The 13,915-nt window shown below is 34.1% G+C and overlaps 2 protein-coding genes across 4 annotated transcripts; both read right to left on the bottom strand.

Annotated features, from left to right (window-relative positions):
- Positions 1-315: 315 nt before the first annotated feature.
- On the bottom strand, positions 316-3,030 carry LOC120344360 (uncharacterized). The gene is made up of 6 exons (XM_039413550.2): positions 2,431-3,030; positions 1,829-2,310; positions 1,591-1,749; positions 1,397-1,455; positions 729-892; positions 316-595 (listed from the first exon to the last, which is right to left on the bottom strand). The coding sequence occupies exons 1-6, from the start codon at positions 2,710-2,712 to the stop codon at positions 449-451; spliced, it is 1,293 nt and encodes a 430-aa protein (XP_039269484.2). The 5' UTR covers positions 2,713-3,030; the 3' UTR covers positions 316-448.
- Positions 3,031-6,818: 3,788 nt separating this feature from the next.
- Positions 6,819-13,227, bottom strand: LOC120344348 (chymotrypsin B-like). 3 transcript variants are annotated; one of them, XM_078113045.1, is made up of 11 exons: positions 13,078-13,227; positions 12,437-12,547; positions 11,977-12,117; positions 11,292-11,465; positions 10,913-11,061; positions 10,476-10,626; positions 9,754-9,874; positions 9,238-9,395; positions 8,612-8,741; positions 8,273-8,420; positions 6,819-7,866 (listed from the first exon to the last, which is right to left on the bottom strand). In XM_078113045.1, the coding sequence occupies exons 1-11, from the start codon at positions 13,139-13,141 to the stop codon at positions 7,723-7,725; spliced, it is 1,491 nt and encodes a 496-aa protein (XP_077969171.1). In that variant the 5' UTR covers positions 13,142-13,227; the 3' UTR covers positions 6,819-7,722. The 3 variants fall into 3 exon arrangements, with proteins under 3 accessions (XP_077969171.1, XP_077969172.1, XP_077969173.1); XM_078113046.1 differs by lacking the exon at positions 11,977-12,117; XM_078113047.1 differs by lacking the exon at positions 8,273-8,420 and having other exon boundaries at positions 7,743-7,866.
- Positions 13,228-13,915: the final 688 nt, after the last annotated feature.

The raw sequence follows: 13,915 nt of genomic DNA, 5'->3' as shown, positions 1-13,915 counted from the left end.
CCCCAAAACAGTTACTCAACGCGTCAAAGACCGTGCATTCTAGCCCGAATTTTTGCAAAACTCAAATCTAAGACGCACCTGATCATATATATTATAATATATGGTTTGCGATTTTCAATGCGATAATTGTATCTAGGATCTGATGACAGAAAAAACGGTAGTTCCTAGACACTCAACTCGTGTATTCTCAAGATTTAATGAGATTCAAACTTCACCGAATTCTTTTTTTTGACTTTTCACTCCACTCACATCTCATATCACCCTAATGTCGTCTTTTCTTGAAGTCATTGGTATTGTGATATAATATTGAACATGTAGAGTCACATCACATTGTATTATTTTTATATTGGAAACAGCAGATTGAAAGAACATGAAAAACAGCTTGAACTCATGGTCAAAAGATTTAAATATTCACAGAAAATATAAAATAAAATCAAAAACAAGGTTATTATTTCAATCTATCAGATCGAAAACGAGGAAAAGAATCGTTTTGCATGAGTTTATAAATTTGATTCTGTGCTGGAATAAACGTTTCTTTATCTGCGTTTAATATCCTTCTAGATATTTCTTCGCGTATTTTTCCGTCAACATTTACCTGGAAAAATAAAAATTATAAAATTTAAAAAATTACATAAAATTAATATTTTCAAATAAAATTCCAAAATAGACAAAACATCACTATTGAATTTTTTTTTAAATTCAATGTTTACTAACAAATACCAATTTACCTCTCTTGGGGCCATAGGCTTTAGGTATTTGATGTATAATTTATGTGCTATTTTCGGTTGGCGTTCCATTTTCTCCGCTTTGTAGCATTCACATTCTTGCCAGAAATCAAGATTTTCGTCGCTGAATTCTTTTTTCAAAAATGATCGAAATTCATTCAGTAATTCTGAAAGATATGCAAGAAATAATTACAAATATACATAAATAAGACTCACTATGAAAATCTGTGACCCTTCGTGAAAGCAATTTCAAAAACAGTATATTATATTCACCACAATCAACGAAACTGACTAATGTAAAGGGTTCGGTGGCATTTTAACTCAACGTTATTTAGAAAACAATTTCCCGAGTGACAATCAAAATTCCAAATAGAGATCTCATTGTTTTTAGAAGCTAGTATTGGTTTGAAGTATAGGTGGAAAGAAGTGTATATACGAGTATGCGTAACCGCCCATTTCGGCATGGAACTGTAATATGTGGGATGGCTATAATCCAGGACATTGAATCTTGCTCTTCAATGAAACAAGCTCTAATATAAGGATTGAGAGTACAACTGTCGTAAAATGAGGTAGGTACATAGGCTGCCCTGAGCCAGCAGACTAACGTAAGCGGTGAGACGGTGTGAAAATTTTGAAATTTTACAAAAAGTTTTGAATTGATTGATACAAACCTTGGTTGTTCAGAACAATGTCAAACGTGATCTGATGTGGCGGTGTTGGGGCTGATGTTCTGTAAAACACACATGGTTTATGGGGGGAAATACATTAGATTCAATCAATCACTTAGATTCAAATCGGATTGATTATTAAAACCAATCTATTTATAAATTATATTATGTCTGATATGTATATTCTAATGTCTCACCTAGTCTGCTTTTTTCTTGGAGCTTTCGGCCCCAAACTATCCCGTTGTGGACTTCGCGAAAGAAGAGGGAGACTCGTATATTTCTGAAAAGATCTCGGACTGGACGACGTTCGTTGTTTTTTAAATGACATTGGTGAGATTCCGCGATGTGGCTCTACTCTGTGACAATTAATATATTGAATTTAAACTGATCAATAACATCTCAAAAACAGCAATCAGGGGGGTTAGGAACACCTACCTATGTGTTGTGGTGTAACGTTCAGGTGTGGAATGGCCTAACGAGGATCTTGATGTAATAAGTTGTGGGCGACCGAATTTGATTCCGGATGACTGCGTTCTTAATCCTTTCAAAATCACTTCCTCGTTAAGGTTTGGATGTAAGTCCGAAAATCCGGCATAATCAGAAGTCAAGCGGAGGCGCTTGCGTCTGTTTGGTGAAACAGATTTGCTGGATACACGTCTGAGTTGCTGAACTAGTGGGGACGATATTAACCGAGTTGTGTTGGTACTTGCAACTTTTTTCACAGAACGAAACATGCTTTTCTTCGGTAACGGCGAATCGTCCCTTGTAAATTTTTGCATAGAACCACTACTTGTGTATGACGGACGAAGTGTCACATACATATCGTCAACACTTTCCGCTTCTAAAACTGTAAAAGTTCCAGGTTCGTGATTTCCAGCTACAAACTCCATATTTATTGATGATCTTCGAGGTGTTTTCTACAAAATAAACATAATATGAAATCGTGTAAACTAGACACACAATACATTAAATCAGTGTTCATGAAATTGTTAGATTAAAAGCAAATCTAGTAGGGCCTATAACGATAGGGTTCATACCTTTTCAGTTTCAGGTTTTGAAGTGCCATCCTCTGCTTTCCATGTTCCTAGTAAAGCTGCGACTATGGATGTTTGTGAACCTTGTAAAAGATTTCTTGTAGTTTGTTCTTGTTCATCAACGCTTCGTTGATGGATGCCCCGAACTTTTGGAGGTGATGACGTTCGTTTTCTTCCAAATGAGAATCGCTTTTTCTTCAAGATAGATAAATCAAAACTTCGTCTGCTACTCCGAATTACGACAGGCGAAGGGCGTACATGCTCTTTATTGATTTTTAGTTTCATACCGCGATTTTTTTTATTATATCTGCACAATCAACACAAAAATAGATATTTAAATTAATGACGTTTCTTCAAATTATCAGAAATATACCAATCGTGAGAAAGTGACTATTTCTCTTTCCCTACAGCACAGTGTGAGTAAACTTCACTAAATGCACTGATACCATAGTAAGGCTGTACTGAAAATAAATGGATACTTTGATGGAAATGGATACGGCAAAAGAATTAGATATTTTAAAACAATTACACAAGTTTAATTCTGCAATGTTTCGTCTGGCTATCATATTAAACTGCGTTGAATTACTCATACTTTCATTCATTACTATTATTCTCATATTCTAACACCTGGAGTAGCATAAAACTAAATAAAAGATTAGTTCATCGAAATGGATTTTGTACTCAATCAAAACAAGTGAGAGATTGGGCGAAAAGAAAAAGATTGCCCCTGACTATTGTTCGACCGCATGAGTTAAAATTACCACCCTTTTAGAACATGTGTCACCTTCTTGCGTGATTTCGCGCCAATTAAGCTCACACAAAGAATAGTAAGCTTCAAAAGAGATAAGCCAGTTTGGACAATGCAACATGCTGGTTAAGCTGCAACAATGGTTATGCCGCCGTTCCATTGTTGGAAGGAGTTAATGACTCGTTATAAAATATTAGAACATATATGAACTCTCTTATCTTGTACTTTATTAGTCGCGTTTGCACCGTTTACTCAGCATGACTTGATAAGAAGATTCGTTATCATATGTGCTCCAGAATTGTTCATCTCTAGCGCTCTAACGGTTGATCCGACAAGATTTGCGACACATAATTATAATTTCAAAAATTCGATTTGATTTTTGTAATCCTGAAGAATTGAAAAAAAAAATTAATAATAATACATAACTTTATTAATGCATAATCGATCGGAGAATACGAAGAAAGAGCCCATTTCTTAGGGCAACACGGACTTTTTCACAATAAAACACATGCTGCTTTTCATTTGACATGGTTAAATAGTGTTCACTTCCAAACAAAAATACACGCACAAATGGTATGTATATGATGTACTGAAATACACCATTGTACCACTCCAGAGGGAAGAACGAGTTTCTATTGAAATAAGCGAGTTAATTTTTTTAGTGGTCATTTGACAAATTTGCGAGGTTTACAATACAATAATTTAATAAATTATAAACCTACATCTAGCGATTGATATGAATTTTTAAGGCATAGCATATATATTGTTTTTTTTTGCAAGCCGATTTATACTAGAATAGTTATATTACCACGATATTTAATTAACTGTTGTTTACATATTCGTACCTTCACCCTCAATAGTCAATTTTTTTCGTTTTGCTCTTCGCATACTGTTATTGTGGTAGTAATAACAGAGAAGACTAATTTGAAAAAAAAAATGAAATTAAAAACAAACGTTGGACACTATTGATATTGAAATGTGGATCGAATAAAATCGAATCAAATCCTTGATTTTAAAGGAATTTCCCGCGGCTGACAACAAATCAGCGTGAGCGTTTCACAAAATATACGACACATGTGCGCAGATGTATGAATTATGGATCTCATTTTATCTCGCTGTGCTCTGTTGCCGCCATCCTCCAAGCACTGCTGTTATTAAGAACAATTTCGGACATAATTAATTACGTCACAATGAAAATTTTGCTTCATCAAGTGAACTCGATCATTAGTTTCAGTTGCTATCAGCCGAGTAATCTTTAATCGCTACACCAGCAATTATCTTAATTCGGCATCGGAAGTAATAACGATAACGATATAGTAAATGAATTCTTCTGATTATATCCTCAATTTCTTCCTACAACTATCGACATGATTTTGTATTACATTACTTGTTTTATGCATGATAATGATCTACTTTGTCACTGATAAAAAAGATAGTGTACTGATATTATCATATTAATAATAATATATGTTACATTTTCTTCAAAACAATTTAGAGGTTCAATTGACAATTTAGAGGTATTTCTATTACGGTGGCGGAAATAAACGACCAAAATACGGTTTGGAAGCGTTACAACAACAGTCTCATCTAACGAAAACTTGGACTACAAAAATGTAGCCGGAAACGCTATACGAAACTGTAAACAAATGCTGGAAATTTTATGCTGAATCAGGTTATTTTCAATTTTGAAAAAGAGAATTCTGAACTATTGTTTTTAAGTTTTCTGCTCGCCATTATGTCTGAGATTAACCGAAACTCAAAATGATGGCAAGAGAAAAATGGATGGTATTCACTCTTTGCAGTTGTAGCAAAAAATGGGGTTTCAAAAGCTACTGCATTATTTTGTTACACATTTTGTTAGTGACCCACTATTATTAATATGCCTGGCAGTAATCCAAGCACGCACCAATGGTTGTAGAACTAACGCATGGGCGTGCGCAGTATTTTTAAACAACATGTATTTCATCGTTCCGTTAGATGGCAACGTATGGGATGCGTCTGTTATGTTCAATTTCAAAAAAAAGTCTCTCATTCCACCCCAGATATTATACCATGCCACTGTTTTACCAATTGACGTTCCTGAAAGTTTCTTATTTGAATTGAATAGAGAACTATATATGTATTTGTATGGGGTTCAACTTGGGAGCGGATCAAACGAAATACCTTGATTGGCCCCAAAGAAAAAGGGGGTATTAATATGATAGATATGAAAAATTGTATTGTTGCCCAGAAAATGAAATACATTCAAACAGTCTTGAATGAGAACCCAGTGCGGAAATTGATTGAAATGGAAGTAATAATAACCAATACTGTTTTCAAGCAATGCTTGAAGAAAAATTGAGCTCAAATTCATATGTTGTGAAACATTTACCTTTAACATCCATACGAAATATATTAAAGAACTGGTATTTCTGTAAAAAATGTGCTTTTTTGAGGGGAAAATGTCAAATTTTGATCAACCTATGTGGTACAACAAAAGTATTTCTTATGCCAGAAAACAATTTTTTCTGATCATGGTATAAAAGCAGTAGGACACTTAGCAAATGTGGGTAATCTGTTTACTCATAGAGAGTTGACTGAAAAATATAGCATGCAATATAGTGATGTAGATTGTAGAGTATGTAAATTATTATCGCATCACTGGAGTTTTACCTGACGATTGGTTATGCAATATTGGAAACTGTATTGATTTTAGTGTATTAAGTGACCCTGAAGAGAATTGAACTCATTTTATTTCTGAAACATTCGAATCAGAAAATGTAAATAAAAATATCTACGAAAGGTTGAACCTGATCAAATTTATATCCCCCGATAAATAAAAAAAAAAATGTGCAGATCTTATTTTTTTAGAGAGTGATTTTAATTGGAATAAATTGTATATGGATATCTTTTATTGTACTATTAATATTTTCATGTAAAAATGTTCCATGGTGCCATAGTACTAAACGATAGATTGTATAAATTTAAACTTGTTTCATCAGAGTCATGTGATTTCTGTCATTTGAATGTTGAAATTACCAGCCACCTTTTCTATGATTGTATAGTTGTTCAACAGTTTTGGGAAACTCTAAACATGTGAATATACTCAAAAATAGGGATTAATTTTAACTTTTCAAAGAGAGATTGCATGTTGGGATATGTTTGTAATTTTTATAACAAATTGTGTAACTGTATACTTCTTGCTGCCCGGTTTATCTATATCGTTGTAAGATATAGAAAAATAAACCACTGTTTAGTGTTTTTATCTCATATCTGTATGAAGTGAGGGAAATTGAACGGTTCATTGCATATAAAAATGGCAAAATGAAGAAACATGATCAAGAAGGGAAAATTTTATGATACAATTACTGGTTATTTTATATGATGAATTGAGTAATGTCAATGATTAGTGATTAATAATATTGTAGATGTACCGATCAACTGTGTTTTATATATTAATAAATATGTATAAAAAAAAGAGAAAATAAGTTACCGCAGGACAACGTTCCCTATAATTATTTGCCCAAAGGAAACGAATGAAATAGCACACTCATAAAGGCTGCAGGTCTGTTATGACATTATTGCATCCCGTTGACAATAAATGAAGCACAACCGGTGTTAGCAAAACGATGTAATTTGCTAACACCGGTTGTGCTACATTTATTATCAACATGAGTTTACCTGGTGGCAATCATGCACTATTATTGCATCCCGATGCCCCCACCCGTACAGCGTTTCCATATATATATATATATATTGCGCCGCGAGTTTGTATAGTTTGAAAAAAACGTTGCACGTGCATATAAAACTTCTTCTATTCATTTGAGTGGAAAGACATTAATCCTCGTTCCTAATCCCACGTCCCACAAATGCTTTTAAAAATTTTGAAATTATGCAAGTGATAATAGGAAGAACAAAGCGTTATAATTTTCTAGATTTCCCAAAATAAAATAAAAAATATATAAAACTCGTGGTTGTAACAAGCAATGTTACTTGCCTGGTTTCTTCAAACAAGTTGGCTTCTTTTTACTTGTTTCGTACAATCTATGGTAAAAATCACAAAAATGCGATTTATACCCTATTCCCATCCCCTCACATCAGAACCTGGGACATGAACGTGCCATAAACTGCCTGTTGTACATATCATCGCGGTGCCGTACCTCTTTGTCCTGTGTATTGTACTTGTACAAGAGTTTTATTTGTATATTTCATGTCTGTTGTCCTACTATAACGCAGCATTCCTATCCTGCAGTTATACTTGTTGGGGTGCATGTCGCACATCTGTGTCTTAGGCCAGTAAGGTCTTGTACATGTATCCCGCCTCTTTTATACCGTTTAACTATTATGCAGATACTGTTACATTTTTGAGGCAAATAAACATACATACATTCTACGGAATATATATTTTACGGGGATTTTTGCAAGAATAATATACATGAAATAATCGTATCATATAAAATTAGATACTGAATTCTTGCTTCTATTCACTCTTCATCTCATGCACACACGTCTGTAACAGATCCAGCGATACAATAATAATATGAAACGATTATTTGACGTTTTTTGGGTTAATTATTTTGCATTGCTTCTTCTATCCAGTTTGTATGACTCGCAACTTTTGTGTAGAATTCAGGTATTGTTCCATCACACTTAGCTCCAAAACTGCTGATGCCAACTTGAACCCAGCAAACGCTGCCATCTCGTTGAGTTATCTGACAACAATGCGTTATGTTCAATAAATTTGATTGTATGAATGAGATTCATTAAATGATCTATTGTTTTAGCTTCATACTAATTACAAATAATGGCGAGATGGAATTGCATAAAGTATCACAAATTCTATTTTGTCTTTTTTCATATTTCATAGAAACAGTCCGATGAGGTTATTATAGGGCACCGATTTATATAGATACGTCAAACTGTTGCTGCGTATAAATCAGAACTTCAATTCTGGGGAATTTTGAATACAGAAACAGTACGGAGAAATATTTTGCTCGTATCGTTAAATAGGGTTCTCAAACATCCGATTACATTACATGACAGTAAGTAGGGTATATGAACAACAAATGTTGAAGTTATTTAATGTAACATAGAGATGCCATATAACAACAAATCCACCTTCCTCACGACAGGTCCCCCACCGTCTCCGTAACACCCTGTCATTACTTTATGTGGTACTGATGAAACGGTACAGAAAGTTGAATTATACAAGTCGAACGAACCAACTTTATGAAAGAAAATGATGTCGTTTATTCCTCTTTGACAACTGAAATAATTTAATCCTTATAAATTATATCGAAATCACCCAAGAATTTTATTTTGCGGTTTTGTAAATATATATTGAATAACAAGATAAAAACTCATATACTGGTGATTATTAATAATGTTTATTAGATTAAGTCAATTTTACTTCTTGTGTTTCTTCTCTATCTCTTTTAATAAACTGCGCCAAGTTACCTTTTTTTATTACCCACTTCTAAAACAACCTGTTGAAGACGATCTGGAAAACTTTGAATATTGTGATCAGTTTCTCTAGTTCCAAACCCGGTCAAAACAATCTTGATCCCTGGCTTAACGAGGAATTCACCTACGATAAACAAAGTAAAAATTCATGTTCGATGTTGAGCCAAAGCAGGGGTGGGCAACCTTTAATACAGGATGACCACATAGAAATAACTGGGCGAAACCGCAAGTCGCACCTTTGTTACACATTGGCCTTTTAATTGTTGCAGGCAGAAAATTTTTGGTTAATGATATTGTGACATGCGTTGTTTGCACAAACTACCTGTTAGGGCATTGTAAAGTCATAGGCATAAATAATAAATTGGACTCGGGTATAGGCTCCGCAACGCGAAAGTATTGCAATTACTCGCACGTAATAAATTAAAATCGTGCTCCACAAGGCTGGGATACTACTCATTTTGAATAAACCGTCATCCACTTATTATCTGGTAGTTAGAAACAATTTTAAAACTGACAATTTTTGATTTTACACTTCATCGTAAGCGTGATTTCAAAATAAGTCAGAATATCTCTGACGCAATATATGAGCAAATACAAAAACATTTAGACGTTGTAGCTACCTTCCGCTTCACATTTTTTATTCTTGTCCCATCCACGCATCACACACTTCTGTGTACAGGGAAGGCAAACCGGTCGCACACCAGCATTAAACGTTATCTCCTTTATATTGACGAAAGGAACAGTAGATTTCGGAAATAATCTCTTACCCAGTTTTATCTAAATATAATTTGTAGTAGGTAAAACAAATATATGGCTCGAGTACAATGTTTTGGATCGTTTTAACTTTATAATTCAAGTCCGAAGTGTAATCTTTACACATAAAAGTATATTAGACCTTTTAACAGATTTGTCTCAATTTCCCATACTCGTTCTACTGTTCTGAGTTAGAGGTGGATATAGATTTCAGACAAATTGCTTTAGTAATCATATAAAGTGACATGTATGCTATTCTTCCATGTTGGGGTAGATAGAGGGTGAACTATTCATATCAGTGAGATCCATACAAGTAACACGTCACGTGACATATTTGATACTCCCATTTCAAACCTCTTCCATTGTTGAATATGATGTGGTTCAGGCCAATGTCATTTTCAAATGTGGTCTTGTTAAACTTTTCGTGTAGAATATATTTCAACGGTTTGAACATTTGTACTGTGTCCTTTATTGTGTATTTCACAGATGACCGACTAGAAACTCCTTAGAAAACAAAACGAGCAAATTTAAATGAACCTTTGTAATCTATCTTATAATAACAATAAAGTCAGCACGGAAGTTTAGAATTTATGAACTTGCAATTCACTTTTTAACTTTCAATTCTTTTGCAAATATTCTATTGAAGCAGTAATCTATTCTTAAACGAATCGACTATATCCAATTTATTTGTCAACCAGTCTTACTTCCAAAACGGTTGCAATAATACCCTAAATACCAATGTTAAGTTTGCCTATATATATAACAAGATTCTGGTCTCCTGCGCAAAAAAGTGGCAGGCTTTGTCCTACGCGGAACACTTACTTCATTTTTTTTGGCCTCGACATATTAATGTTAGTTTTCTATTTTAAGAGCATTTCGAGCTGTCGTAAAAACTCTAGCTAACAAGTTTGTCCGTATTTAAAGAGTAATCAAAATAATCGCCACAAACGAAAATATTCAATTTCACCAGCGCAGTTTCCGTGTATAGTCGCATACATATAAAAAATGAAAGTTTCAATATTAAATGTTGTAATCAGGCTTTAGAATTTTATTCACAAGCATGGAAATACCAGACTCAAAGAACCCGGTATTCTCGCTTACTAACCAACTACAATGACGGACTGACGATAAAAATATTTCGGGACCATGTGTTGAACTGGATGTGTCACAGTTAATATCCACTGTTTGTTTATTATTGTTCCAGCTGTTGTCAGTTCCCATCGCTTTAGAGTCTTCGCGACATTGATATTTCCCGACTGAAATACAAGAAAGCGTGAAAAAAGAAATAGGTCAGAGTAGGAGCTGCAGTAAAACATGCATGATAAAAGAAAGGAGACCACTCATATCTCTTCCGGAAGTAAATTCTATCTTAATAAAATACACAATTAAATATATTTTCCATTGTTGTATGCTGAGAGCGTTTTTATTAGTTTTTTAATAATTAAAAAAACATGTGTTATTCAAAATTTTTCTTTAGCAATCTCAAAAGTATTTTCGTATTTGAAAACCACTGGTGTATTAAATATGTAAGTTTCCATGTACCTCTACTACTGCAACTAAAATCGATGCCTGCCAAGGCCAGGCATTGTCCGGTGCATCATCGCCGCCTACCACTCTCTTCACTCGTCTGGTTACCAATTGGTTGTGAAGAGTTGGATCTAGGGGCTCTGTTACACCACATTCGGAAAAATCTGCATATAAGAATAATATTTCTGCTTTGTTTCTCAAAATTATTATATATTGCAGGTGTATATGACATACATATATTATATAATATGATAAAGTTCACTTGAATGCTAATATTTATAATAAAATATTTATGCTTTAATATTAAATGCACAAAAATAGCTTATCAATATTTTTGACGAATGATACGACATCATTTTTGATGTTAGTCAACCGAAATAGTTTTCTAACGTACCGACACACGTTGGTTGTAGTCCAGACCATTTTCTGCTTGAAGTACAAACTCTTTCATCCGGACCAACCAGACTATATCCTTCATTGCAAACGTATTTGACAACGCTTCCGTAAGTAACTTTTCCTACAACGACGTATCCATTTCTTGGATTTTCTAATGGTGGACATTCTGCGTCTGTCATAAAGAGTCTCTCATAGTTTATAATACTCCAAATATTATAAGGAAAATGATTGATCAGGTCATTTTCTCACAATAAAGTACTTACAAATCTTTTCGAGCACTAACATTTCGACTAGTATTCGAAACATTAGTAACACTAGTATTCGAGCCATTAGGTTTAAATCAAGTCTCTTTGCAAAAAAGAAAACACACAGCGATATTCACAAAACCTCCCTCCTTCGTTACTAATTTTTTTCTAATTTTACCATAAAATAATTGTATTTTTCTTGATATAAGATGCAAAAATACCGATACGCTTTTAGCCGTACGTGCATATCAAAAACCTGATACTTTGATCACTATCACAAGTGTTGACGACGAAAGGGTAGTTTTTTAGATGAACTTTTTATGCTTTTTTGCTCTAGGAAATGATCAATATATATACAAAGAGTTACGTCTATAAACTTTCTGTTCATTTTCCGATTTCTAGAGCAATAATTTACGCTGGTTTAAATAATTAAATTACCCGGATTAAAGCATGACATCCCACACCAGCCATCGCATCGACATTTCGTCATTGATCCACCACATTCTATGTCTCTTGAACACTGCTTGCGACATCTATGACCTGTTTCGACCAATCCTAAATCTCTGTTGCACGTCATAGCTAATAAGAAACCAGATGTTTTTTTCCAAGACTATTGCAAATGCCAATTCTAATTTTTCTACATATGGATGATTTCTCATTTGTAACAAAAACATAAATGACAAAATTCAACCGTATATTAAACTATTAATCCTCGCTGGTTTGGTTTTTGTACGCGTAGTTAGAACGCCTGGTATACAAAACTTTAAACGTATTCGCTTATATTTATTGCCCAACTGCGTTTTCTGAAGGTTTTCAGTTCACCTACTAGTTTTAAATCATTTACGAATATCGACTGGATTGAAAGCCATGGACTTCTTTAAACTTAAACTTAACTTACCCACTTCACATTTTTTACCCATGAAGTCAGAAGGACATTCGCAAATAAAGCCATCATCAGTCTCGTAGCATTTTCCGCCATTAAAGCAAAGGTTTGGGCTGCAATATCTGCCTAAAAATTCAATTATATCAAAGAGGTTATTTTTTTTTCAAACGTGAGCTCTTATTAGATTTGATTTCCATTTTTTAAAATAATAATAATCATTTAACATTCAAAACTAAGCTTATTTTATGGCAATACTTCAACATTTATTAAATAGGGCAGAGTGTACGTTACTTGCAAATCACCTATTTTGCAAGTATTTCCCCTGAAACCAGCACTGTAGAAACATTTGAAACCTTTAAGGGTGTTTCGACATCTTCCTTCGTTTTTACAGGGTGAGCTTTGACAATGATTTGTACCCGAAAGGAAAATATTGCCAGATCAATTCATTAGCATTGTCAGCAAAATGTTCTCTAATTACTTTATGAACCAATATTCGCTCTATAATCTTTAGTGTTCATTCATAAACATGAATAGGTCTATTTAATCTCAAATAGTCAATCTCGAATACTGAACAATATGAGAATATATCCCGGAATTTTATTTTTCATATCTCACTAAAATTATAAATGAAAATTGTTTATGATTTCAAAACTTACCTTGTTTTCCATTTGTTCCTTGGATATTATAAACAAGAACAAAAACTACTATTGAGAAAAGCATGGCCTACGACGAAGTTTATGATTAACACGCGGCTATAGATTATTGATATAATTGTTACTTATTTTTAACAAATAAATAAAATTATCTACAACTTCAATTAAAAACAAAAATATACTTATAAACAGTGTTTATAGCAGGGGTCACCAAACTACGGCCCGCAGGCCGGATCCGGCCCGCGACGTCATTTTATCCGGCCCGCGGCGTCATTTTATCCGGTTCGCAATAACACGCAAAAATGGCTAAATTTTTTTCCAAGGAAGATTTTCACGAGCATCGTCGTCCTTGTTTATTTCGTAACATTGGCCAATCGGCAAGATGCAGAAAAGTGACGTAATAAAAGGCCTTTCCGCATCCGCTCAGACACTTTTGTCACCCTGACAGATTTTCAGTCGTGGTTGTAAACAAAACTTCGTTTTTGCGACTTTGAATGCTACCAGTACGTAACGTTTTCTGCGATACACTTGTACACTCGTGGCGCTTGCTTTCTACGAAACTGTTTGTTTTTCGTGCTAAAATAAACGTCGAATGTGCATTTTGTGCTAACAGTACTGTAATCCCTCGCGTACTTCTCCAATTTCAAAAGCCACACTAACTTTTGTACTGCTTTAATGCGGATATTCATGTAGGTATGTTACAAAAAAATTGAAGTTCATCCGATTTAAATAAAAACTGCTCCAGTGGAAAGATCTGAGTAAAAAAAGAAAACAATACCAAGTTTGGAATAAACGGTCAAGAAATAACGGAGATATCGGAATTTTAGTACCGCCCGACAGC

Source organism: Styela clava, chromosome 5 (assembly GCF_964204865.1).
Source record: "Styela clava chromosome 5, kaStyClav1.hap1.2, whole genome shotgun sequence".
Lineage (NCBI taxonomy): Eukaryota > Metazoa > Chordata > Ascidiacea > Stolidobranchia > Styelidae > Styela > Styela clava.
The sequence above is the reverse complement of the archived record's forward strand: the minus strand, read 5'-3'. Positions and strand labels throughout refer to the sequence as shown.